This window comes from Fundulus heteroclitus, chromosome 19, assembly GCF_011125445.2.
Source record: "Fundulus heteroclitus isolate FHET01 chromosome 19, MU-UCD_Fhet_4.1, whole genome shotgun sequence".
Classification (NCBI taxonomy): Eukaryota; Metazoa; Chordata; class Actinopteri; order Cyprinodontiformes; family Fundulidae; genus Fundulus; species Fundulus heteroclitus.
In genome coordinates this window covers 16,281,429-16,307,538 of record NC_046379.1, presented here as the reverse complement: position 1 = coordinate 16,307,538, position 26,110 = coordinate 16,281,429, and the positions used below count along the sequence as shown (strand labels likewise).

The 26,110-nt window shown below is 40.1% G+C and overlaps 2 protein-coding genes, 1 long non-coding RNA gene and 1 other non-coding gene across 5 annotated transcripts; 1 reads left to right on the top strand and 3 right to left on the bottom strand.

Moving 5' to 3' along the window:
* Positions 1-2,221: 2,221 nt before the first annotated feature.
* Positions 2,222-11,761, top strand: LOC118567075. The gene is made up of 3 exons (XR_004933458.1): positions 2,222-2,390; positions 5,828-6,193; positions 11,473-11,761. It is a non-coding gene; the product is annotated as an uncharacterized LOC118567075 (long non-coding RNA).
* Positions 5,671-17,026, bottom strand: LOC110368266 (kelch-like protein 10). Its single transcript, XM_036151151.1, has 5 exons — positions 16,684-17,026; positions 12,099-12,582; positions 9,596-10,207; positions 7,522-7,671; positions 5,671-6,149 (listed from the first exon to the last, which is right to left on the bottom strand). The coding sequence occupies exons 1-5, from the start codon at positions 16,833-16,835 to the stop codon at positions 5,781-5,783; spliced, it is 1,767 nt and encodes a 588-aa protein (XP_036007044.1). The 5' UTR covers positions 16,836-17,026; the 3' UTR covers positions 5,671-5,780.
* Positions 17,027-21,082: 4,056 nt separating this feature from the next.
* trnas-gcu lies at positions 21,083-21,164 on the bottom strand. The gene has a single exon. It is a non-coding gene; the product is annotated as a tRNA-Ser (tRNA).
* Positions 21,165-22,694: 1,530 nt separating this feature from the next.
* Positions 22,695-25,616, bottom strand: marcksl1a (MARCKS-like 1a). Of its 2 annotated transcripts, XM_021316183.2 has the most exons (3): positions 25,212-25,616; positions 24,029-24,133; positions 22,695-23,980 (listed from the first exon to the last, which is right to left on the bottom strand). In XM_021316183.2, the coding sequence occupies exons 1-3, from the start codon at positions 25,290-25,292 to the stop codon at positions 23,606-23,608; spliced, it is 561 nt and encodes a 186-aa protein (XP_021171858.2). In that variant the 5' UTR covers positions 25,293-25,616; the 3' UTR covers positions 22,695-23,605. The 2 variants fall into 2 exon arrangements, with proteins under 2 accessions (XP_021171858.2, XP_012717568.2); XM_012862114.3 differs by having other exon boundaries at positions 22,695-24,133.
* Between the last annotated feature and the right edge of the window lie 494 nt (positions 25,617-26,110).

Sequence of the window (26,110 nt, the reverse complement as noted above, 5' to 3'; positions counted from 1 at the left end):
AGTCGAAGCCAGGAATGGTGGGATAGAGATGTGAGCAGCTTTACTGATACGGACTTCATTCATAATTTTCGAATGACAAAGGCAACCTTTATGTGCGTCTGTGAACGGCTCTCTTTAGCGCTCTCACGTAAAGACACATCTTCGGCGGGCCATAGCATTGAGTAAACGCTTTGCTGTGGGGCTGTATTGGCTTGCAACAGGTGCTTGTTACCGTATCAATAATAAGTATCAGTGAAGTACAGGTCAGATAAATGCGAGCTGGCCGTACAGACACAGGTCGCATTTGAAAAGATCAGATACGCATCGGATTCAGGACCACATATCCAAGCGGCCTGGGTCGCATTTGAAAAAATCCGATCTGTGTTGTTCAGACTGTCATGAAAAGATCAGATACAGGTCGCATATTGGCAAAAAAAATCGCAATTAGGTTACTTCAGGCTGCAGTGTGAACGTAGCCTAAGCTAACATGAGCACTTCATATAAGCATAAAAGTGGAGCGGCAAAGCAAAACGAAAAGGAAAAAAAGAGAGCAAGGAAAAGCCAAGTTACAAAAACTGGACACATATTTTGTTCCTGACCTATTTGTTGGCAGCGATTCAGCCCACCATAACCTGCCAGCACAGCCAGGGAGGCAAGTTGATTACACGTAGCCAAACTAACAATCACTATTTATAATGTATGAGTTTGTTGTAGACTGTTGGTGACTGTAAATTGTAGTAACCCAGGTATATCTCCGTTTCTCCCTCTCTGGGGTATAGCGGTGATGATGTCAGGGAATCAGCAGTTGCTATCTGCTCCAGTGTAGAGCCAGACCTGGTGCCTGAGCAGCAGCCCCCCTCCTCACCCGTGCTGGACACTGAAAATGAAAGCAGCTGCAGGTCTCATCAAGCGACAGATGACAGGCAGGAGAGGGATGATGAAAATCTGGAATGTTTTCCAACTGATCGACCCAATTTTGTTGAAAACATCTAGGATGCTAACATTAAAAGACACATCCTGAAGATGGGTCCATGCAGACCCAAAGGTCCCACTGATAATGACAATCAGTGTTTTTTGGAAAGTTATTAAACCTCTACCACTAAAGCTAGGATGAAACTTTCCTGTAGCGTATGTGCTATTCCCCCAAATTAGACTGCTGTTACTATGAGCCTTGCTGGCTTTTTGCCAACCGAAATGCCGTGTACTACAATAACGCATGGGTAAATGGAATAAGAGACTGGAACATCTTTCTACCAAAGTTGAGAACCACGAATCCACGCAAATACATCTTGGTGCATGCATTGTCCATGAGCAGTGTAAAATCAAAAGCACAATAGACGCTGGAATGGAGAGGAACGTGCATATTGAAGCCTTGTTTTGGAGACAGGTCCTGGAGCGCATTTTAAATGTCACTCTTACTCTGGTCTCATGCAATCTGGCATTCAGGGAGCACAGGGAAGTTCTAGGTCAGGAAAATGCTGGTAACTTTTTGTCAATAATCGAGTTATTAGCTCGCCACAACCCTGTTTTGAAAGAGCTAATTAACCGACTAGAGGGGTCAGTGAAATATATAAGTCACCAGATTCAGGATGAGATTATTTAAATACTGTCTCAACGTTTGAAAGCTGCCATAATTAATGAAATAAACCAAACTCCGTTTTATTCCATAACCGATTTGACACAAGATGTGTCAAAGCTAGACCAGCTGAGCCAGGTGTACTGTTTGACTTGATAAGAATGACAATTCGCACAGACTTCAACTTGGGGCTTTTCCAATCTGTTAGAAATATGGCAAGAGGTTGGCAGTTAATATTTTGCTAAATGGTTTGGGTTGTGACATGCGCCTGGTTAAATGGCAGTGGTTTAGTCGTAGGCGAAGCAAACAGTGTCTGTACAGCCTGTGGCGTTACTTTTAAGTCAAAATTAGTTCCCATTTGTTAAAATCCTGCTTTTGTGTCTAACACTGTCAGTGTGGACATGCTAAACGGTTGTCTTCCATTGAATTTTGAATCCGTATTACTATTGGTTCAAAAGTTTGTGATGTCATTTGAAAAAAAAAAAAACCGACGTCGATAGCTCTGTGTGGTATAAAAGCAAAATATTTGTTTATACCGTTTTCCATCTAATCTCAAACTACTCAAAAAAGAAGATTTTTTTTCTGCACTCGCGGCACCGCGACGTCAGCGCAACTACGTACAGACGCACACCCTTGCTCAATAAACCGGGGGAAAAGGCTGCAACGAGGCGGAGGCAGGAGCATGGTGAAAATGAAACGTTACTAGAGGTAACTAACTCTAGGATTCACGACCGGCTCGGGAACAGGCTTCAAAACAGGAGGAGAAACAGAACGATCCGACGACGAGGAAACAAACAGACCGAACTTAAATACAGCTGGGAATTAACATCAACAGGTGAGTCTGATCAGCTAATTAGGTCCACAGTTCTGACAATAATCACCTAAAGCTCTGGGTTGTTTAAAGTTGTGATATTAAAAATAAGTAAATCATAGCAATTCCAAATGTACCATTAGTTACTGTGGTACGAAAAAGTGTACCACATTTTTTTTGCATATTTGTCACAATTAAGTTGTTCAGAACATCGAACAAGTTTAAATATTGGACAAAACAAGAGTAAGACAAGAATTACACAAAACAAGTAAACACAAAATTCAGTTTTCAAATGAAAGTTTCTATTATTAAGGGAGGAAAATAAATCCAAACCTATATGGCCGGATGTGACAAAGTGATTGCACCGGTTAAAACTTAACTGTGGTTCATTACACCTGAGTTCACCTTCTCTAGCCACACCCTGGCTTGATTACTGCCAGACGTTTTCTCAAAGACCCTCCAAAGCTAGACATCATGCAAAGATACAAATAAATTCAGGAATAAATGAAAAAGAAAGTAATTCAAATTTATCCATCCGGTAAGGGTTACAAAGCCATTCTTAATGCTTTGGGACTAGGGAACCACAGTGAAAGCCGTTATCCACAAATGGAGAAAACGTGGAACAGTCCAGGAGTGGCCGGCCGACCAAAATTACTCCAGAAGCGCAGCAATGACTCGTCCAGTAGGTCACAGAAGACCCCACAACAACATCCAAAGTACTGCAGACCTCACTTGTTTGATTTAAGGTCAGCATTCATGCCTCCACCATAAGAAAGAGACTGAGCAATAATGGCCCAGTCTCTTTCCTATGGAGGCATGAATTGGTAGCGCTCCAAGATTAAAACCACTGCTGAGCAAAAAGAACATTAAGGCTCATCTACAGTTTTTCCAGGACACATCTTGAAATCAGCTTCTGAATATGTTTCCAATTTTCACTGCTTTGTTTTCCCTTTTGTTCCTGGTTTTGCTGTAAAACAGTTGATAAAATGCAGCAGATCTGTATGTACAGATGAGAACACCGTAAAAGTATCTCTTGAGATTTTCACTCTATGGTAATAATGCAAACAGATAGACTAATACACTGCAATAGGGACCTTTGTATTATTGTACATGAATTGCATGACTCATTCTATATTCACTTGTATTTATTTATAGATGTTTCTGGCACACAGTTATATAATTGGACAACTGGTTTTAATATGACAGTTGAGGAATCAGAAATGAACAATGTGGTCACACATGAGCTGAGGTGAGGTTTAACAAATATACAATTGGTCAGGAAAACTTACCTGAATATATTGAGTGTTACAACAAACCGAAGTTGAATTGTAACACATAGCATTACAATTGTGTTTTTCTAAAAAAATCTTTGTACTCAAATCTTAATTTGCTGTGGAGCCACAAAGGCTAAAATCATACACAGGGATTCAAATATGTACATATAGTCCTGTTTAAATCTGTGGACCATTATAAATTGTTTACGTTTGCCTCCCTTAAATTTTTCAGATTTATTAAAGTACAAAAATTCTAAAAACTTGCTTCATTGTGACTCTGATGCTCCAGCAGTTGTGATTGGCTTCTAGGTGGTTCCTGGATTGGTTGTGAACATCCTTCTAATGTTACCAGTTTGGTTTCTCCTCAAGACTTCATCAACCAAATATAAAATCTGCAGCTGTTTAGAAAGGATTTCAAAAATGTTTGCAACTGATGTAAATCTAGAAGTCATAGCTTTGGATCTTTAATGAGCTCCTTGGATTTTGCCATTGTTCTTTGTAAATCAAGGAAGTCTTGTCAATCAAATCGTTTTACACAGACAAAGGAAAAACTAGAAGCTGCATTCTGTTGTGATCACCAATGATAAGTTAAAATGATATGGCCCTGTCAAGTTAAGAGAGAATTGTAAAGCCTTCTGCACATCTTATTAAAAGATTTATGATGATGCATGTATATGTTAGACATGTGATGTACAGTATATTTTCATTCTGTGTACAGAACCTCTAGCCATTATGGCTTTTTTAAATAAAGTTACACGGCAGCTAAATTATCTACAGCAGCATTACTGGGCAACTTTGCTTTATTTTTATTACGTTAGCCTAAGAAAATCAGAACCTAAACATAAAAAAGCTGAGCTGCAACATGTTCCACATCTTATAAACACAAAGATGGAGATGTTCCTGACAAATAACATTTTAAGCAGCCCTGTCCTTCACCACCAATAAAGACCAAATCAAATTATTTCATTCACTTTTTTTATGAAGAATATTTAATGGGGGCAAAAAATTTGTTCTTTGGGTTTTAATTTCATGTGTTATCCTATTTAGTAACATTACTAGTAAACAATCAGATTATTTTGTAAAATATTTAAGATAAAACATAAGAGGCAAAGTGAAAAGCTTCATCTTGATCATCTGATCAGTACCTTTAAACGGGGATTCAGAGTTCTCATTTTTCCATTCTACATAAAGGTAAATTGAATGAACTGACATAAAAATTAAGCGTCAGCTCAGATTCTGTTCACTCTCAAGTTTACATGAATCAAAAGTTAAAATATTAATTAGGCTTTTTGAGCATCAGAAGGATGCAAACTATAAATAATAATGTGTCTGAAATGGATTAAAACGATAGTTATAATATTTTTACAAACAATTATTAACTAATTCATAACATGGTGAGGCCTCTCTTTTTCAAACCACCGTTCAGCTGTAAATGATAGTTAGTCTGTTTAAGCTTTTGCCAGTACTGTCACATGGTGCTCAGCTTCAAAACAAATTTAAGAACAATTTTTTTTTTTTACTGTTTTTCTAACTTCTGTATTTATTCCTTTTAGTTATGAGTTAACAAACAAATTCAAGATATAATAACCAGTATTCTTGCGGTGAATTTAATGGTACAATTGAGGGCCACCGTGAGCTGAACTCGGGGGATCTATCTGTCAGAACGTGTGCTTCAATTAAACCTCAGGACACTTCGGGATCAGCAATTTCCATCCAGATCATTAATCACTGACAGACACAGACTGACCAGGTCTAAGTAGGCATCATGTTCACAGCACAAACACGATGTAACATGGTCAACAGAAATTATGATGACCCTCTGCGCACCCCACTTCCTCATCCATTAAAAAACAACCCTGTGCATGCAAGAACACCATTTATTCCTTGCTAGATGCACGCCCACATCAACATGCCTACCACTCAAGTGTTTACTCAGTGTTCAACTCAACTTTGACTCTTACAGCCTGCTTTAAAGACCTTTTAAAATAGACATTCTTTTACCAATGTATATGTAAAAAAGAAAACAAAAGGCCTGCTCAGCAGTAGCTGGATGCTATGAATGATTTATTAATCATGTGATGTTGTAGTTGTGCCTGTCTTGGACGATGGCGCTGAAAAGGATGCCTCGGTTTACTGTTTTTTAGGAGGAATCACCTGACTCCATTTCCTCCTCCTCCTCCTCTACAGGCAGCAGCGGCAGGGCATCACGAGGGACCATGTAATCGACCATGTTTGGGAGTCCTGATATCACACAGCAGCTCAAGGCGCTACGGAAGACCTCCATGTCGCAGACCTCTGACCACTCATCTGCTGTAGTGTCGTAACACTCAACGTTATAGCAGGTGGTGTAGCCGTTGAAGCCCCCAACAACAAAGAGCCGATTTTCAAGCACTTCAATGCCAAAGTTGCTGCGGGTGGTGATCATGGGGGCCACATTCATCCAGAGATCGGTCTCAGGGTTGAAGGCCTCAGCAGTGCGCAGACGCCGGTTGCCGTCGAAGCCACCAACCTGTTTGAGAGGAGGACATGGTGCTGGTTCAGGTGTTCAGACAAGTGAGTCCCTCAATAAACCTTCAAGAGAAATTAACCAACAACATTTTTAAAAAGCAGCAGCCTATCTATCTATCTATCTATCTATCTATCTATCTATCTATCTATCTATCTATCTATCTATCTATCTATCTATCTATCTATCTATCTATCTATCTATCTATCTATCTATCTATCTATCTATCTATCTATCTATCTATCTATCTATCTATCTATCTATCTATCTATCTATCTATCTATCTATCTATCTATCTATCTATCTATCTATCTATCTATCTATCTATCTATCTAGCTAGCTAGCTATCTATCGGCTTTTTGCACATCTTCACCAGGGGTACCGATAAATATGGAGGATGTTGTTTATAAGGAAGGAAACAACAAAAAACAGACACTGAGAGAAAAGTCCTGGCAATGGACCACAAAGAAAAAAAAAATCATAATTATTTATGTCTATTTTAGCTACAGCTACATTCATTTTGTACATTTTTATTGCATTTGACAAGTTTATAATTACTTTAAAATACCCAATAGAATAAAATGTTTTAGTATACAAATATACAAATTCATTGATTTACATTTGAAGATTCTGAAATTCACGTTTAAAGTATTAAGCTTTGCCACAACGGATCGGTGCAGCGCCAGCTTCACAGCAGACGCTGCACCAATCCGCCTGACGATGTCCCGCTCCATCTTCCCCTCAGCAAAATGAGGGAGTCCCCAGGAGGGGCACTCTCCAGTACCCCCTCCAAGGACTCCAAAAAGGGTCCTTGGAGGGGGTACTGGAGAACTGCTGTTTGGCGCATAAGCACAAACAACAGTCAGAACCCATCCCCCCACACAAATGCGGAGGGAGGCCACCCTCTTGTTCACCGGGGTGAACCCCAACGTGCAGGCACCGAGATGAGGGGCAACAAGTATGCCCACCCCAGCTTGGCGCCTCTCACCAGGGGCAACTCCAGAGTGGAAAAACGTCCATCCCCTCAACACCTTGGCTGTGCCTAGAAATTCTGTCCATAAAAGTTATGAACAGAATCGGTGACAAAGGGCAACCTTCGCGGAGTCCAAGTCTCACCAGAGCCAGCTTCTGCAGCCGAGGATCAGAACGCCAAGGTCCCTTAAATAGTTTTCATAGATCTCAAATAGGAAGCTAACTGTAGCCAAAACACCACTAGTTAATTTAAGTACTAGTTATGTGTGAACAGAACAAATGTCTGAGTATAACATCAAGCTCATTGCTCTGCACACTCCTCTCTAAGTGGTAAGCTACTGATGTACACCCTCATGACGTTCCTATACCTAGCCTGTGTTTAAGCATTGTTTCCTATACTCACTGCAAAAATATGACCTGCACAAGCAATGACTCCTATTCCACTCCGCCGGCTGTTCATGGGGGTGATCATTGTCCACTGATTGGTCTCTGGGGTGTAATATTCAGCTGTCTGGAGGCACTCCATTCCATTGAATCCCCCACAAATGTAAATCTGGGAAATAAAAATAGGGAAAAGTATTCGTTTAACTGTTGCTAGCAGAGGTTGTTTGGGATTTGGGATATTTTAAACAGCATAAAGTAATTATGATTTTTTTTTTACCTTTAACTAGTGTTGCACTGATACCGGTATCGGACGGGGCCCCGATCCAGCACTAAAATGGTGGTATCGGTATCGGCGAGTACCAACAAATAGCGCACCGATACCATTTTGATGTTTATATGTCACTTAAATGCAGCATTCTCTCTCCCGACTCCCGTTATACATGTTATATAAGTTCATGAAAGTTGCACTATTTTGGTATTTGAGAGCCAAAACTCCAGGTTTAAAAGAGATTATTCAATTATTAATGTAATTTTACTGTCTTACTGTTGCACTACTATTATACATGTTATAATTTCATGAATATTGCACTATTTTGGCCTTTTGAGAGCCAAACGTTTTTTCAACTATTGTCATCCATTCCAGGTAGGCAATAAAAAGTTCTACTACCGTAAGTAGTATGCAGTTTTTCATATATACACACACACATCAATTTCAAACAGATGTTATCGGTATGGTATCGGTATTGGCCAATACTGCAAAGCCAGGTATCGGGTATTGTATCGGTGCCAAAAAAATGGCATCAGCGCAACACTTGTTTTAACAATTTTAACATTTACTTTTTACTTGTTCAATAACTTTTTAAAAAAACTGAAAGGGGAGTAACTCAGTTTAGCATTTTGGATGTCACATGATACTTTTTATTACAACAATAATATTCATCAGTGCTGTCTTTCACTCCTACAGTTTTTAAACGTTTTTTAAAAGGAACCACCAGCACTTCAGTGTAAACTGCACACATTCTGACTGAACTATTGCTGCCACAAGTGTAAAGATACTTATCTTTCTGTTGAGATTTTGAAACTACACAATAACTGGATGGATGGATGGATGGATGGGTGGATGGATGGATGGATGGATGGATGGATAATGAATACATTAGAATAAACAAATATTAGAAAAACAAATATTAAAGTTATAGTTGGTAATCCTGTTCAGAAACACTTTTTGTCATACTGGGTAAAATGGTCCTTCTGTTCTAAAAGTAGTTAATACATTATGTATTCGGAAAAAGGGAGTTTTTTTTCAATTTCTGTGAGAGCTGCAGGCCTGTGAAAACTCTGACCAATCCCTGCTCTTCGCACAGAAGAGGTTAGTTTAGAGGTTAGCTTAGCGGTTAGCTTCGGTGTTAGCCGTTCGTTGTAGCTCCACTGCTCTCGCTGTATACTTTGAACATGGTTGAGAGTTGCAAGAAGCAAACCGTGTACATGTTTATGAGAAGAAGAGGAAGACCTCAGTAGAAAGAAATAAGAAAGTAGAAATATGCAAAATACTAAGCTTCATTCATGGTATAATGTAATCATTTGACATTTTTTACTAGTAAAACTGTCCATAAAAGAAAACAGCCTTTTGAAAGTATGTCCTAATATCAATGGGAAGTTGGCCATTCTAGGTAAACGTAATTTTTTTTAAGCTTTTGAAATCTTACACATTTTGAACTTAAAAAAAGTTATTGAACAGTTTAAAAGAGGAACTCCCTATATTAATCTGTCACATTTAATCGTTTGTAATAACTACAGTCTGAGTAAATATTTGACTCTGAAAAAACACATACAGCTCATCCAAGTCATTCTGATGCAGCAGCTATTTAACATAAATTAACATGTTTGTTTCTCACTAACTCACGATAAATGTGACAACCCAAAGTTCAGCAAATATCATCATTATGTTTCAATTTCACTTTTTGTTTACTATTCAAACTATTCAGTTTGAACTAAATATACTTGATGGTCGATTTGTTCTTGCTGGCTTTTAATACAGCGGGGTTTTGAAGACAGCACTATACTTAGTTTGATTCTATTTTTACAACACCCACCTTATTGTTGAGGGTGGTACAGCTTGCATCACTTCTTTGCTCGTGCATTGGAGCAATCAAATTCCACTGGTTCGTCTCCGGCTGATAGCACTCTGCCGTGCTGAGTCGTGTGTGTCCGTTATAACCTCCCATGGCATAAATACAACCATTTAGCACAGTCACGCTGACGTAGCAGCGCCGGTGGTACATGGGAGCCACTTCATGCCAGGTGTAGGTGACGGGGTCAAATTTGCGAACACTGTTGAAATGCTCCACCCTGTTGAAACCACCAATGCAGTAAACGTAGCCGTTGAGGAATGCGGTGCCGTGATAGGCACAAGGGCGCTCGAGGTTCTTCGTCACGTTGGTCCAGCGGTCAAAGCGGACATCATACGCCTCAATGGCATTTGTTGGATCTCCGCCACTCCACCCACCGATGGCTAATAGGATGGCATTCGGCAGACGAGGGCGACCGAAGGGGTTACAGACGCCGGCCAAATGGGGCCGAAATAATAAAAGTTGACTGATGGTTCCCATGGCTTCAGAGAGAAGAGACAGGCACTGTTTTTTCACCAGCGGATGAGGCAGCAAGTTGTCTCTGATATACTCTATATTCAAGAGGGCCAGCCGGACCTGCACAGAGAGAACAAGACAAAATGTATAAATATAATTTATCTGGCTGCGTTTCTTTTTGTCAGTAACGCAGGTAAAACTATAGTATCTGATAAACTGAAAATAATAAATTAAACCTGTTTAATACCTGTTATGTGTCTTTAGAAATATTTTTTATTGATGATCCAATTGTATCAAAAAGTATTTGTATGTATGCGTGTGAAAACTTAATGAATGAAAAATAATCAAAAGGGCAAATATACATTTCAATTTATGGGTAAAATGCACATAGTTTCTGAAAAAGTACAAATCCTTTTGCGCTATCATCATGAGACGCCTGTAGTGGTACTTGGAAAACGTATACGTTTCTGCATATGTGCATGAACCACTGTGCTAATCTGTCTTTCAAATGGACTCTGAATCCATGAATACCTACTAAATGCTAAATAGAGTACCATAAGATGCCAAAATAGTTCTTTCTTAAGTACAGTCTGACCCACAAAGTGCCGTCCGGTTGCTGTCAGCACGTTACTTAGTCTAAAAAACTCCCTGATATCAAGGTCTGTGTTTTAAAGGGGAACACACATTTGGTGCGCCTCAATGCACCAAATGGCTGAAGTGCATCTAATCGTAAAAGATAATTGGACCTTTTTTATAATTTATCAGTGTTACCACTCGGCTGGATTACTGAAATGCAGTCTGTGTAAGAGTCGGTGCTTCATCCATCAGAAGGGGCAAAAAAACTGCCGCTCAGAAGTTTAAGCACGTTTCCCAAAGTTTAGCTTCACGTCGCTGGCTGCCCATTCCTTTTAGGATTCAATTTAAAATGATTACATTTGCTTTTAAAGTCCTCCATGGTCTTGCTCTATCATATATCTCTGAGCTGTTGCAGCCATGCACCCACCTGCTGTCTCAGGTCAGCTGATGCGCCGGACGTGAGTGTAACTGGGACTGAGCATAAACCTAGAGGACACGGTGGTTTTGCTGAAGCAGCTCCCAGATTGTGAAACAAGCTGCCCATGGAAATAAGAGAGCCATCTTTTTTTTGTTAATTTCATGTTTTTTTTTATATTGCTCTAATATGGGGGTGCTACTTGTGTGTTTTTATGTGCTTTCAGTTTGGCCATATGTTATTGATTACTGTTACATTTTAAAGCACTTTAGTTCTGTGCTGGTTTGTTGAAAGGGAATTATAAATCAAGTTAGATTGGATTGGACTGCTGTTCATTTAACCCCTAAAATTAATTATTTTGCAGTTTTTAATAATTCTTTTTCACATTTTTCAGGTACATAAGGAGCAATCTGTCAAGAAGAGTTTCATACCAGCCGTGCTTCAATTAACCATCTTGGAGGATGTTTTGTATACCTTCTTTGATAACATATGATTTAAAATTGGTTACTATTACTGTTCTGTCAAAACTGGGTGTAATTTAAACTATGCAGTAAATTATATAAAATAAAGATAATGAACTAAACTTGGTAAATTTAATAGTGATGCGGATATCATTTGAAGTAGTAAAACTGGTTTTAATTTAATGCGTTTCTTGACACCCCCAGCTGTATAATGTAGCTCATTCCACTGGACAATTATAGAGGTACTAAATTAAAGTATTTTTTTTCCATTATCAGAGTGATAAACATAAGAACTTCCCAACATTCATCCCCCAGCCCTTGCCTATCTGATGCAATGTAAATGCTTATTTTCTCTTTGCCTTTGAGTGGTTGTAAAGTCTTAGAGTAACGATGCCTTCCTCTACTTTTAAAGAAAATCCCTCAAGATGCTGATTAAAAAATTCAATCCTGCAAAGTAGCCTGAAAATAACCCCAACTGTAGCTACACAGCATAGCCAGGATAATATTACCAAAGAAATACTGAATATGTGAATATTTAAACTGAATCTAGTTACTGCACCTTAGCCAAGAGAGCTGGGAAGTGTGCCTCTCGCTCTTGCAGAGCATGAGAAGTCCACCTCAAAATGGCCTCATACACCTCGCTTTCCTTTCTCACAGTCAGGTTGTCTTTTTCGATGATTTCAGCGAGCTCGTCTGCAGACAGCTCCAGGAACTCATTACACCGAACAAGCTCCTCAAAGTGCCTCAAGATGTAGGAAAAGGCTTTGCTGCGCAGCTCCGGTTGTGAGTAGGCCGTCGCGTACCTCCAGATTTGGATGCAGTTCTCTGGCCTCATTAGACCCTCGAGGAACATGTAGCAGACATGCACAACTTCCTGTATGTTCAGCTGATCTGTTGCTTCAAGAAGGTCCCACACATTATCCTCAGTGATGGTGAGAGAGTTGGTGTATGCATAGTCCAGGATGAGCCTCATCATTTTAGACGATATTCCTGGTATGTGAAAAACATTTTGGTCTGGGCTGGACCACCGGGCGAAGAGAGCGCTGAGGAGAGAGCACGGCATTTACATCATATTTTTCACTCCTTCATTCATAACATAAAGTAAAAAATAAAAAATAAAAAGCCGATTATGGTGAGCATGCCTTCTTCTCTCTTACAGTAATTCCTTCAGTTAACACAAGTGTTGGCACAGCTTAACTCAGATACAGTAACAGTCTAATTCAGTTTACCTTTAAAACCACCCTACTTGAATGAAAAAGATGCCATGAGAAAGTTTTGATAAACAAGGTTTTTGACAGCGAATCCGCTTGAAAAGGGGCACAACTGTCGTCAAGACAAGAACCGACGGGCTCCCTTGTTAACGATTTGGTAAGTGTCGACATGTGCAAATTAGGATATTGACTTGCAAGAGCATTCACACCCTTGAACTTTTTCATGTAATGTCACGTTACAGCAGCAAACCTCAATGTATTTTGTAATGATTTTATGTGACAGACCCACCCACAGTTCTGCATAAACTGCAGTTAAACAATATGCTTGAGCCTGATATTTTTCATACCCTTGGCAGGTATTGGTTTAAAGTTATCTTTTAATTTTGCCAACAGGTTTCTTCAAAGGTAATGTCTTATGAAGGCAAGACTAAATGCCTGACTTGAATCTTTTGAGAAACCATGGATGGAGCGAAAGATTAGGGTGATGGCAAAGAGGCCTTCCAACCTCAAAGACCTGGAGCTCATCACAAAGATAAATCAGCATATAAATATAGGAAGGATTTCACTGATGTAATGCTGATTAAAGATTTGTCCAGTGATTATTGAGAATAAAAATACTTTTTGCAGGACATTTTTTATACAATTAAAAAAATACAGTTCGAATGTATACTCCTTTTACGTTATTTATTTTAATCTCTGGGAGAAGCTCTGTGTCATTTCCTATCAGAAACAAACTTCTTGTGAATGAGTATTTTATTGAATATTAACTTTCCAAGGGTAAGAATATGTTTGGTGTACTTCCAACCTATATTCAGAACTGAAGTAGCTCTTTGGATGGGAGCTTAAATGAAAACAAGATATCTAGAAAAAATACCTAGAAAAAAATCTATAAGCTCTTAAGACTGCCCTGGATGATGTAGAATTTGCACAAAACATGTATTGTCCATAGCCCTATTTTAAGACTTTCTAGCGCCTAAAAAGGGACCAGATTTAGAAATGTAGGGACCTGTGCTGGCAAGTATACGCCCATATGTAAATATCTTCTTGATTAACATACTCTAATAGCATAATACTCACTGAAATATATAGCTTAAAGGGTTCAAACACGGTTAATTATTCTTATTTTTATTATTATAGCGATACAGCAAAAAGAAAGCTATTTAGCTTCCATCCATTGGCTTCCTGTTAAATCAAGAATATAATTTAAAATTCTTCTTAACGTATAAATCCCTTAATAATCAAGCTCCATCATATATTAGAGCTCTGATTACCCCGTATGTTCCTAACAGAGCACTTTGCTCTCAGACTGCAGGTCTGCTGGTGGTTCCTAGAGTCTCTAAAAGTAGAATGGGAGGCAGATCCTTTAGCTATCAGGCTCCTCTCCTGTGGAACCAACTCCCAGTTTTGGTCCGTGAAGCAGACACCCCGTCTACTTTTAAGACTAATCTTAAAACTTTCCTTTTTGACAAAGCTTATAGTTAGAGTGGCTTAGGTTACCCTGAGCTACATCTATAGTTATGCTGCTATAGGCTTAGGCTACTGGAGGACATCATGGCCTATTTTCTCCCTGTACTGAGTTCTACTGTTCTCCAGTTTTGCATTGCATTGCATTGAAATGACTGTTGTCATTTCAGCTTTTAACGTTTTGCTCTCTCTCTCTTTTTCTTCATAGTAGGTACACCTGATCTGACGTTCTGTTAACTGTGACATCATCCAGGGAAGACAGATCACCCGCTATTACCATCTAATGTAGAACAGATTACTGGATCAATGTGTGCTTCTGTGCTTGTTTGTCTCTCTTGTTGTGTCTCTGCTCTGTCTTCTCTAACCTCCAGTCGGTCGAGGCAGATGACCGTTCATACTGAGCCTGGTTCTGCTGGAGGTTTTCCTTCCCGTTAATGGGGAGTTTTTCTTTCCGCTGTCGCTTCATGCTTGCTCAGTATGAGGGATTGGTGCAAAGCCATGGACAATGCAGACAACTCTCCCTGTGGCTCTACGCTTCTCCAGGAGTGAATGCTGCTTGTCGGGACTTTGAAGCACTCAACTGGTTCCCTTATGTAGGAATTTTTTTTACCAATCTGTATAATGTGATTGAATTTGACTTTGTACAGTGCCTTGAGATGACATGTTTCATGAATTGGCGTTATATAAATAAAAGTGAATTGAATTGAATTTCCAAAGTTATTTCCAGAAGAAAATTAACACTATTGGAAATTAAATGCACTATGTATAATAGCACTAACATTTACAGCCAATACAAACAACTAAGCTTTAAATGTCAGTGATAAAGCTTGTTCTAGTGAAATAATGAAACAAATGAAGTTGTTCTAGTTGGACAAAATTACTTAGATCGGAAACCCCAAGGAGTTAGCCAGTTTATTTCTTCTTATTATTAGAGACAATTAAGTAACATGAGTTTATGCTTTCTGCATGTTTTTTTAATGTATGAATAGAAACAACTAAGCTTTGAATGTTGGTGATGAAGCCAGTCAGGGACTTACTTATTGGGGCAACAGTGGCAAAGGAGTTAGGGAGTTTGTCCTGCGATTGGAGGGATGCTAGTTCAATCCCCTACTTTAACTCTCTTAATTGTTGTGTCCTTAGGCGAGACACTTCACCCGAATTGCCTGCTGTTGGTGGTCTCGGAGGGTCTGGTGGCTCCGTTGTATGGTAGCCTCACCTCTGACAGTCTGCCCCAGGGCAGCTGTGGTCATTAACATTGCTCACCACCGTCAGGGTGTGAATGGGTAACTGATAGTAGTGTAAAGTGCTTTGGGATTGTTGGACTTGATAAAGTGCTATACAAGTACACGCCATTTACCATTTATTCCTTTGTTAATGTAATGTTTCTGTTTTCCTATGTAATATTTCCCTATGTAATGTTTTTCCATTTCCAAAAGCACTATAGATAAACTTGCCTGGCCTATGTATATGAAATGTTGACTTGCTTTAGTATATTTGCAGGTAGGCTAATCATCAGTGTACTTCGAGTATGTTTGGAAGTTAAAATACCTAAAGTTGTTCTAGAACAATGTTCTAAGTAGAACATTTCTTACCATTGCACTGGCTATACAATACTGAGAATTAAAAAAAATATATGAAAATACATTTAATAGCGTTGATTTGTCAACTTGGGTACATGGGCATTTCTCTTGCTCTCCTCTAAGTACCATAATAATGATGTTTACATTATGTTTTCATAATTCCTTTACTCATATGGAGTCACATATGTAATAATTTATTCAAAATGTGTTTATTTAAATAACCCACCTAGTGGTTGACAACAGTGGCACAGTGTTGTGTGTATGGATGGTGTATTGATAAATAGTCTTCTACTAGATTTCACTACGTGTTTGTTTGTGTGTGTGTGTGTGTGTGTGTGTGTGTGTGTGTGTGTGTGTGTGTGTGTGTGTGTGCGCGTGGGGGCATAACCAGCATCCACAACTTTGTAGTATGTGTTCCTACCCCCTGTTTCTTCCCCTCTCCCTGATGCCAGCTGCCCCCAACTAACATAAAAGCACCATAGGAGCAAGTTTAGTCAAATGAGGCCTTATCAGCCTTTGTGACTCAGTGCGCTGCCAGTTTGTGGTGCCACACACTGCATGAAAACCCCATGTACCGTTAGAGAAGTGGTAATTTAACACTTTAAAACCATAATGGGCTTGGGGTTTCAATGCTGTGTTTAATAGCTTCAGGGGACTGATACGTTTGATACATTTTTAAATGATGTTGCGAAATACATTTATGAGAAACAGGAGATAGTCATGAAACTCAAGCTTTTAGTCTAAAAGCCAACACTTTACTTGCTAAAAATGCACCTTTTAATATTATGTTTTAACATTACCTTTCAGTTTACTCATTGGGACAACTGATTATCCCCTTACATCCTCAACAAAAAAACAAATATAGATTTATACCTCATTTATAGCTCACCAGAAATATGGGGTGCAGTTACAGAGGATGGCCTTGTGAACTGGAAATTCCTCATTGTCAGCTATGATGACGACATCAGTTAATTTCCCCTCCAGGAGGAATTGGTTGTAGACGCTGCTCAGCTTGTCTGAAGGCTGGACCTCTTCATTCATGTTCAACAAAAAAAAAAGCTGTACCCTGAGTTGGTTGCTGCTTCCATTCAGGTCAGCTTGGGGAGAGTGGAATTCTGGACCGGCTGCTTTGTCATAAATCCCTTTGTAGAATGGTAGCTCCTTACATCACAATGACTCACAAACGGCAGATTCCAATGTTTACTTTTAAAATCTATTTAACTTAGAAATGTGTTAATTTCATCTTTTTGAATGTGATTTAATTTTTGTTTCACTGAGTTAATGATAATTACAACAATGGCAATAAAAAAAAAATGTGTTTTTTGGGGGCTTCGGATCAATATGCCTAAAATTCATCCCCAAATACTGATATCTTTGCTCTTCACAGAAACCGCTTTGTACTCAACATGTGCTCCAAAGTGCTGAAAATCAACTACTTGCTTGGGGTGCCCCTCAAACCAACAGGGGGCACTGAATTGTCACAAATCAGGTTTTTACATATGCAAAGTTTTCGTACATGGACGCCAAAGAAGTAAAACCAAGTTTCTCAAAGTTGTTTGTGTATTCATCTACTAAGTCATATGTTGGTACTTGAGTAGTGCTTTATCAAGTCAAGAGGACAATCATAAGCTGACAGTGGTAGGCTGACTTGCAGTCGCAGCTGGCCCGTGGCAGGCTGACAGAAGCTAGATCCCATACAAGCAGCACGACGGGGCCCTCTGACCACCGGCAGCAGGGAAAGCAGGTGAAGTGTCTTGCACAAGGACACACCTAAAACGGTCAGAGCTGGGCTTGAGCCAGCAACCTACCAGTTATAGGACAAACTCCTTTGCTCCTCCATTTTCTGTCATATTTTTACTACAAATAAGATAATTTTCTTTTCAATTTTAGGATGAAAATCAATCTATTCTTTATTTATTTTACTTGTTTGATGTGAACACGTTAAATGACCCAAACATGCACAGAGAAAGCTGCCAACAGTTTGACGGTAAGGAACTAATGTTGTCCATGCAAGATATATCTGGTTAGAAACAATGAAGGGCCATAGGTTCTGGTGTGGTTGAATTGTCCTTTTTATAGTTGCTGATGTTTTACTGACATATTTAACCATGACGATACATTAGGATTTGACAGTCCTACAACTTCACATAATGACACGTTCCCGGAGCAATTTAAACGAGAGGAAAACAGACCGACGAGGATGGGATTCAAACCCACGCGTGCAGAGCACAATGGATAAGCAGTCCATCGCCTTAACCACTCTTCCAAAAATGAGGCAAAAGAAAGAGAGAAAAAGAAAAGAAAAAAAGGAGGAAAACATACATTATATAAATTTGTATCTACTCTTGTATCTTCTCAACATTGTTTGCACACAGTTCTGCACTTATTGCAAGCTTTATCATCACGTTAATTTCCATGTCTCTTGCAAGATTCAAACCTGTGCACTGGCAATATCACTTGCATCTTCGCTTGTTCTCTTGCCTTGTAGCGTGCATTCTGGGTAACGTAGTCATTTTACCACAGGAATTCTGTTGCCTGGAAATCACCCTTGTAATAACCCTGTGATAATGCACATGATGCATTTGAAGCAAATTCTCTTGTAAGTAAACATATTTTCTGACTCAAACAAATCAATATTCACATAGATTAAAATGTCACATGCTACATTTAAAGCTACAATAGTTAACAGTATATAAATGGAAACATAAATAACTCCACCATCATGTTTTCACTCTTTTTTGTAAACTCAATTATTTGAGTCACTACATCTGTGCAGCATAAGTGAATAAAACCAATTCCAAATTGAGCAAAGAATGTTGGATTTTATGAATAAATGTAAAATGATTTTGCAAGTAATTCTGGCTTTAGTTTTAACAATCACATTTAATAGGTGACACCCACTGTCATGGTGTTCAAGAAATTAAATAAAAACGTGAAGGCTGTTCTTGGCTCAAACAAAAGTATTAAACTTTATTATAACAGACAGATAGAAACACACCCAACAAAGAGAGAGGCTAGTAATGTAAATAGTAAAACTATAAACTCTTCTTCCAGTCATCCTGGGTCAATCCTGAGGCAGGACAATACCGCCACCCCTTCACCTGGGTGTGACCAGTCCTTTTACTTTTGTCCTGGTCACACACCTTGCAGGTGTAGTGATATTTTTCTTTTGTGAGCCTCCTCTGTGGCGGTTCCCCCCTTGACGCTCACTCCTCATCCTCCTGGAAAAAAATAGTTTCATCTATCTTGTGGAATCCACGCGAGCACTGAAGGCTTCTCCCAAACAGATCGTTAACATTCTGCATACGGTTCTGCAGGGGGCAAGCATCAATTTGCTCCAAGGCCTTTTTCCTCTTCTTGGCCCCTGGCCGTATGCCAGTTGAAAATTTGAACTGGCCCTGGGCATATTTTGCACATATGTTCATCCAGTAACTGTCTGGCTTCCCTGTCTTAGTCATTTGCAAACATTATATGTAAAACAGGTTAACGCGGAGCTAAGTTATGTGTGTATACAGACAGACAGACAGACAGACAGACGGTCAACAAAGTTTTATATGGTAAATAAACAAATCAATAAGTTATTATTGGTCTGATTGTCTCACATTACGTAGCACTTAGAAAGTTTAATAAAAAGCTAAATTTCATGCTAATGGGACGGGGAATTAAACTGTTTATTGTCTTATTTTTTGTGTGTATACAGACAGACAGCAAAGTTTTATACAGTAAATAAACAAATCATTAAGTTATTATTGGTCTGATTGTGTCATATTACGTAGCACTTAAGAAAGTAAAAAAAAAAAAGCTGAATATCATGCTGATGGGACGGGAATTTTATTTTATTGTCTTATTTTGTGTGTATACAGTCAGACAGCAAAGTTTTATACAGTAAATAAACAAATCATTAAGTTATTATTGGTCTGATTGTGTCATATTACGTAGCACTTAGAAAGTTTAATAAAAAGCTCAATTTCATGCTGATGGGATGGGAAATTAAAATGTTTATTGTCTTATTTTTGTGTGTATACAGACAGCAAAGTTTTATACAGTAAATAAACAAATCAATAAGTTATTATTGGTCTGATTGTGTCATATTACGTAGCACTTAAGAAAGTAAAAAAAAAAGCTGAATATCATGCTGATGGGACGGGAATTTTATTTTATTGTCTTATTTTGTGTGTATACAGTCAGACAGCAAAGTTTTATACAGTAAATAAACAAATCATTAAGTTATTATTGGTCTGATTGTGTCATATTACGTAGCACTTAAGAAAGTAAAAAAAAAAGCTAAATATCATGCTGATGGGACGGGAAATTAAATTGTTTATTGTTTTATTTTTGTGTGTATACAGACAGACAGCAAAGTTTTATACAGTAAATAAACAAATCATTAAGTTATTATTGGTCTGATTGTGCCATATTACGTAGCACTTTTACGTAGCAAGTTTAAAAAAAAAGGCAAAATTTCATGCTGACGGGACGGGAAATTAAATCGTTTATTGTTTTATTTTTTGATAAGTATTAATCAACATTCCATACTTTTTTCTCGCTCTGTTGATGCGGTAGTAAAGATGGCCGCCGTCACGTGACCACTCGTTCGGACCGGTGATTGGTCCTCGGTTGAAACTCCTTGATCTCGTTAGGAATGTTTTTTTTATTTCATTTATTTATTTTCATTTCATTTATTTATTCGAACATGATACAAATATAAAAATAAAATAGTGCACAGTAACAAGAAGTGCATAAGAAAGAAGAGAAAATACAGATTTTTGTTTCAGTTAACATATCATGCTCAATGTGTTCGGACCTTGTTCGGATCGCGTTTGAAGTTGGTTCGGACCTCGTTCGGACCTTTTGTAATGTGTTTAGGACTTCGGAGCCGTCCAGTAACTGGCGGGTACGGGCTTCAAACCCGTAGCTGCTTAGCGGCAGAGTGGTTCAATTAAAATGGGGCAAAAGAAAGAGGGGAAAAGAAAATAAGAAAAAAGGAGGAAAACGTACATTATATAAATTTGTATCTACTCTTGTATCTTCTCAACATTGTTTGCACACAGTTCTGCACTTAGTGAAGGCTTTATTATCACGTTAATGTTCATGTCTCTTGCAAGATTCGAACCTGTGCAGTAGCAATATCACTTGCATCTTCGCTTGTTCTCTTGCTCCTTGATCTCGTTAGGAATGTGTTCGGACCTTGTTCGGGTCTCGTTTGAAGTTGGTTCGGACTTGTTCGGACATTTTGTAATGTGGTAGGACTTCAGGCCGGTGCAATTTAAAACGAGAGGAAAACAGATCGACGAGGATGGGATTCGAACCCACGCGTGCAGAGCACAATGGATTAGCAGTCCATCGCCTTAACCACTCGGCCACCTCGTCTGACGACGGCCGTGCAGACGTGTTTGTAGAATTTTTATAAGTGGGCACTGATCATTGGAAATCATATTTTTATGATATATATTTGTCAAAGAATCATAAACGGTTAATCAGCAATGTCGCGGGTTACTGAGCGCTCTACCAATGTAGGTAAAAACAAAACGACAAACAATTCGCAGTACCTATTTCTCTCCACCAGAGGGAGCCAGAGGCAGACAATTTCGATGAGATACCCACTAATTCAGAAAATCAGTTCAGAAACCAAAGCTCGTACAGATCCTAATCCAGCTGTACTTGTTTATAAAGCACTTCTGATTACCACACAGGACCAAAGTGCTGCACCGACTTCATAAAAACATGACAGATACATTTCACACAGGATACGACTACAGAAATGTTTAAAGAGTAGTGTTGGATTGTGTATAAATGAAAGGCTTCTTCTGCATTCATTACTACCTGTTTTGAGCCTCTTTGTAGTGATTGATTATAGTTACAGATACTGAAAACAATATTCAGTGTCTCAGAAAATGTGAATACTACCCAATCAATAAAAAATTTTTTAAAGGCCTCTGAAAGGTGTCCTTTACAATCTATACTTGGTTGGGACTCTTTTTTTCATATACTGCATAAATGCAGCCTGGAGTAGAGGTGATCAGCCATGTAGCTGGGGGTTAAGGAGGCCAAGGTTTCTAATCTGCTTGTATTTTGTGTATCCCATCTTCCTCCTGAAAATGCTCCATAGATTCCCTGTGGTCCTTAGGTCAGGTAGTTTTTCTGGCTTCTTATTGATAACATGGCAATGAAACCAAGAATTCATAGAGGCAAACACCTAGAGATATGACTGCTTCAGCAGAGAAGAGGATGCGGTGTGCCAACAGCAGCATTTAATAATCTACTAGGAATTTCATCTTCAACCTCACTCGTTTCGGATTCTGTGCCTCTCCACTTCTCCAGCCTGTACTCTTAATATATTTGATGTGAATGTAAGACTTTTAGACCACTGAGCATGAGTGCCCACCAATTTTTCCTCCTTAACCCCATTAAGATGTTGTCAGATGTTCTCCGGTTCAGGAATGTGAGAGTTGCCGCCCCCTTTCCTGGATAGGTATGTGTGGTGGCGTATGAAGCACCGACTCAAGGTGTGGTTCCACCTTCCGAAACCAAATTCATGAATGAGCTTCGCCTCACTAGCCCCCAAAAAGCTGCATTTATCCATGTAAACCATTCTGTCACACTTTTCATCCACACAACGTTCCATTTAAATGCATTTACACCATAACCAGGTTCTTTACTAAATGACCTAGGTGTCAAGGCAGCCTCCCCAACGCCTGAAACGTCATCATCTTATCAGGTTGATCTTTTAGAGTTGAATCGATAAACTGAAGCAGCGCCCCACAGATGCTCACACTGGAGATACAGCCGTAGGACGTCTTGCAGGAAACCATTTAAAGAAATGTGACATATCAGACAAAGATTTTTGTGCGTGCGTGTGTGTGTGTTCAAGATGGGTTAAATGACAAGGCAGAACTCAGATAGAGGGGATTGAACATTTATTTTACCCTTATTAAAAGTTACAATAAAACCATTAACATCTTCAAACAATAGCAAAATAAAGAGAACCATAAATGTTGGCCAAAACATATTTACAGAGACAGTTTGCAGATAAAAAGCTCACATTTGTACACAACCCCCCCCCCTCCCCGCCCCCCCATCATAAACTCTGAAATGTGAACACTGCAGTACTTGAGAAGCTTGAATGTGGTTTTAGCCAGAAAAAAAAAAAAAAAAAAAAAGAATCAAAATGCACAAAGACTCTTTTCCAATCACCCCTCCTGGTTTATCACTTTTTCTATACATGACAAAATACTTGGAATTCAGGGGGGGGGATAAAAGCATAGGAATGTAAAATCTAAAAATTAATAAGATCATTTGAAAGATTTATGTGTCCATATAACAGTCTTTTAGAGTAAGAGACATGGTCTGCTCCAGCTCTGCAAACAAGTGGGTAAAAAAAAAAAAAAAAAAAAAAATTAGATCCCAAAACGAAGAAATTGATGTTATAGGGCTGCCACGCTGGTAAAAAAAAAAAAAAAAGAAAAAAAAAAAAAAAGCCTTTTCCATGAACTGGGAAAAATAAGTCAGTACTCCTGATTCGCTCCACGTCCAAGCCATTACCTTCGCCACACGCCAGTCCCTGTGTGTACCATGAGGGGGAGGGTGGGGAGACGCAAGCCGACGCGTTCATCATGAGAGGGCCCGGTGAGTTTCCGTCTGTCGAAGAACTAATAAAAGGCAGTGAACTGGTGGTTTAATCAGCAAACGTGATATATCCTTTGTCGTCTTCTTTTGTAGTTTTGCTTATAACTTTGAGAACGTGGCACAAGTCTCTCATATATCTATTTATATACTTTAATCTTGGAAAAAAAAAATCAGTTCGGGTGCAGTCACTCTGCGTTGGCCTCGCCCTCGGAGGCTGCAGGTGTTGTGCCCTCGGCGGGGGCGGCGGCTTCCTCGGCCGGGGCGGCCTCTGTCGCCGGGGCCTCCTCCGCAGCCTTGGCCTCTCCCTCGGCCGCAGGGGCAGCGGCCGCCTCGTCCTCCTTGGCCTCGGCCGCCGGCGTCTCCTCTTTGGCTTCCTTGGCCGCGTGGCCGTTCTCCTCCGGCTTGTCCTCGGTCGTGGGAGAGGTGGCCTCCTCCTTGCCTTCCTCGCTGCCCTTCTTGTTCTTCTTCAGTGAGATGCCCTTGAACTTGAAGGAGTTCTTCAGCGAGAACTTCTTCTTCTTCTTGGCATCCTTGGCAGCCTCGCCCTCCGCCTTGGAGGCCTCGCCCTCGGCGGCCGGAGCGGGCTCGATGGCATCCCCCGCTCCGGCCTCGCCCTCCTTGGCCGGTTCGGCGGTACCGTTCCCGTCGGCAGCGGCCACTTCGCCGTCGGGTTTGGCCGAAACGTCGCCGTTGGTCTTCACGTGGCCGTTCTCCTACAAGGAGGGGAGGGAAATTAGACATTAGTCAACAAAATCTCAAATTAAAAACAAATGAAAAGGTTGAAAAGATTTTCTTAGTCAGCATATGAAAATATGCAGATTTAAATGTTCAAGGGAGGAGAGATGTCAGTGATGGGGGTTTGACTGCTGCTGCTGCATGCATGACTCTGGGCGGACACTGGGGGGCAGCAGTGCGTCAAGTAAACGTCAATATGGAGCTTAAGTTTGGGAACAAAGGAATTCCCATCAAACCCGATTGCTGCTCTTATCCATGAGCTGAATCTACACCGAGAGCTCCAAGGCTGCCAGTTAACGCAGATAAAGCCTTATTTTTTAAGAAATATTTTAATATAAAGAAAGAAGAGGGTCACAGCACAACTACCGGAAAATACTATAAAAAAAAATATAGAGAGAAACTGATCTAGTGCTAATTTAATCATTTAACAACTGCCCTTTAATAAAGTTTTATTTTTAATTTTTATTAAAACCATACCAACTACAGGGTAGAGCCGTGCTTTAAGGCACGCCGCTCTAAGGGGGAAACTGGGTCTAATCTGGCGCCTCTTCGCGCTTTGTTTGCAAGTCTGCAAAATGCGCCTCTACAGCGGGGCGCATTTGCATCCTTTGCACAGTTGCGCCTCGCATCCTTTGTTCGACGCCAAGAGCCGCAATCTGCCCCAAAACCGCCGACCCATGACAGAGAACACGCTGCAAACGCACATTTCGACAAGAATCTAAGACATTTAAAGCGTGTTCGCAGGTGAAAAAGCCTCCCCCTCTCCTCCATTCCCCCCTCACACAGACCCACGGACGGAATTAACAAAGACTTGAGCCGGGTGCGCGCTAATCGGGGACGCGCGGGACTTGCTCGACAGTTTGCCAGCTGCGACTCATTTCTACGTTGGGTTTTATTTGTGTCACCAGACGCACGTCGGGCGACAGGTGTTTCAGTCTGAGAGGGGGGGGACGGAGCGCCGGAGCGGCCTCCCCGTGGCACCCATGCTGCCAGTGGGCGTTGGGTTGCCATGTGGCTCCCCGCTGACGCGCCTCCATCGGGGCCTCTTTCACTCACCTGGCCGTTGGCTTTGGCAGCAGCAGGGTCGGCGGCCTTCCCCTCCACCTCCACTCCACCCTTGGACAACTGGGCTCCCATTGTCTTTGTTTTTTTTGTTTGTTTGGTCTTCCTTCGCAACCAAAAAAAAAAAAGAAAAAGAAAACTCGAAAAAGAAGGGGAAAAAACCCGAGGAGGTTTCTAGAGATTTCAAAAAGGAATCCAACTCCGGGGATGGGTTTAAAAAAAAAAGGTCTGACCCCGAGATGGTGAAACAAATCCGATCGGATCTCCTGTTTTTTTTTTTTTTTTTTCCTCCTCAGAAGCTTTGGAAGCGAGATGAACCCCCCTCTCTGTGTGTTAGAGTGCGAAGCCCACGGTGGCTGAGCTCAAAGTAAAGGATGGCAGGCTGGCAGTGCCGTGTGTACGTCAACCGCGCCTCAAAAATCGACCGGAGTCTCCTCCCCCGGGCGTGGCAGCCGAGCGCTGGCCAATCAGCGGCGAGAGGACGGGCCCGCGCACAGCTGCTCCACCAGAGGACCTGCAAGACTTTTTGTTTTTAGGCAGCTGAAGATATTCGCCAACTTCTGAATCTGTGGCGCAAAAAAAATTATAAAAAAATAAAATAAAAAAAAGTGGAATGATTTGGAATATTTTTCATATAACACTGAGAGTAAAAAACAAAAATGTCTTTGCATCACTTTATAAGGGACTCTTGCTCTTTTTTTAGCTTCCTAATTTTAATTAGAGCACACATAGTAGAAGATAATCTCATAATAAGGGTGGGGCTCAATAGATTAGAATTATTTAGAATAAAATAATTTTGGTATTTCCTTTTAAAAGATTGTTAATTTCACACAGATGGGGTGTATGTCAAACGTTCGTTCTGTTAATTTTGATTATCACGATTTACAGTTAAT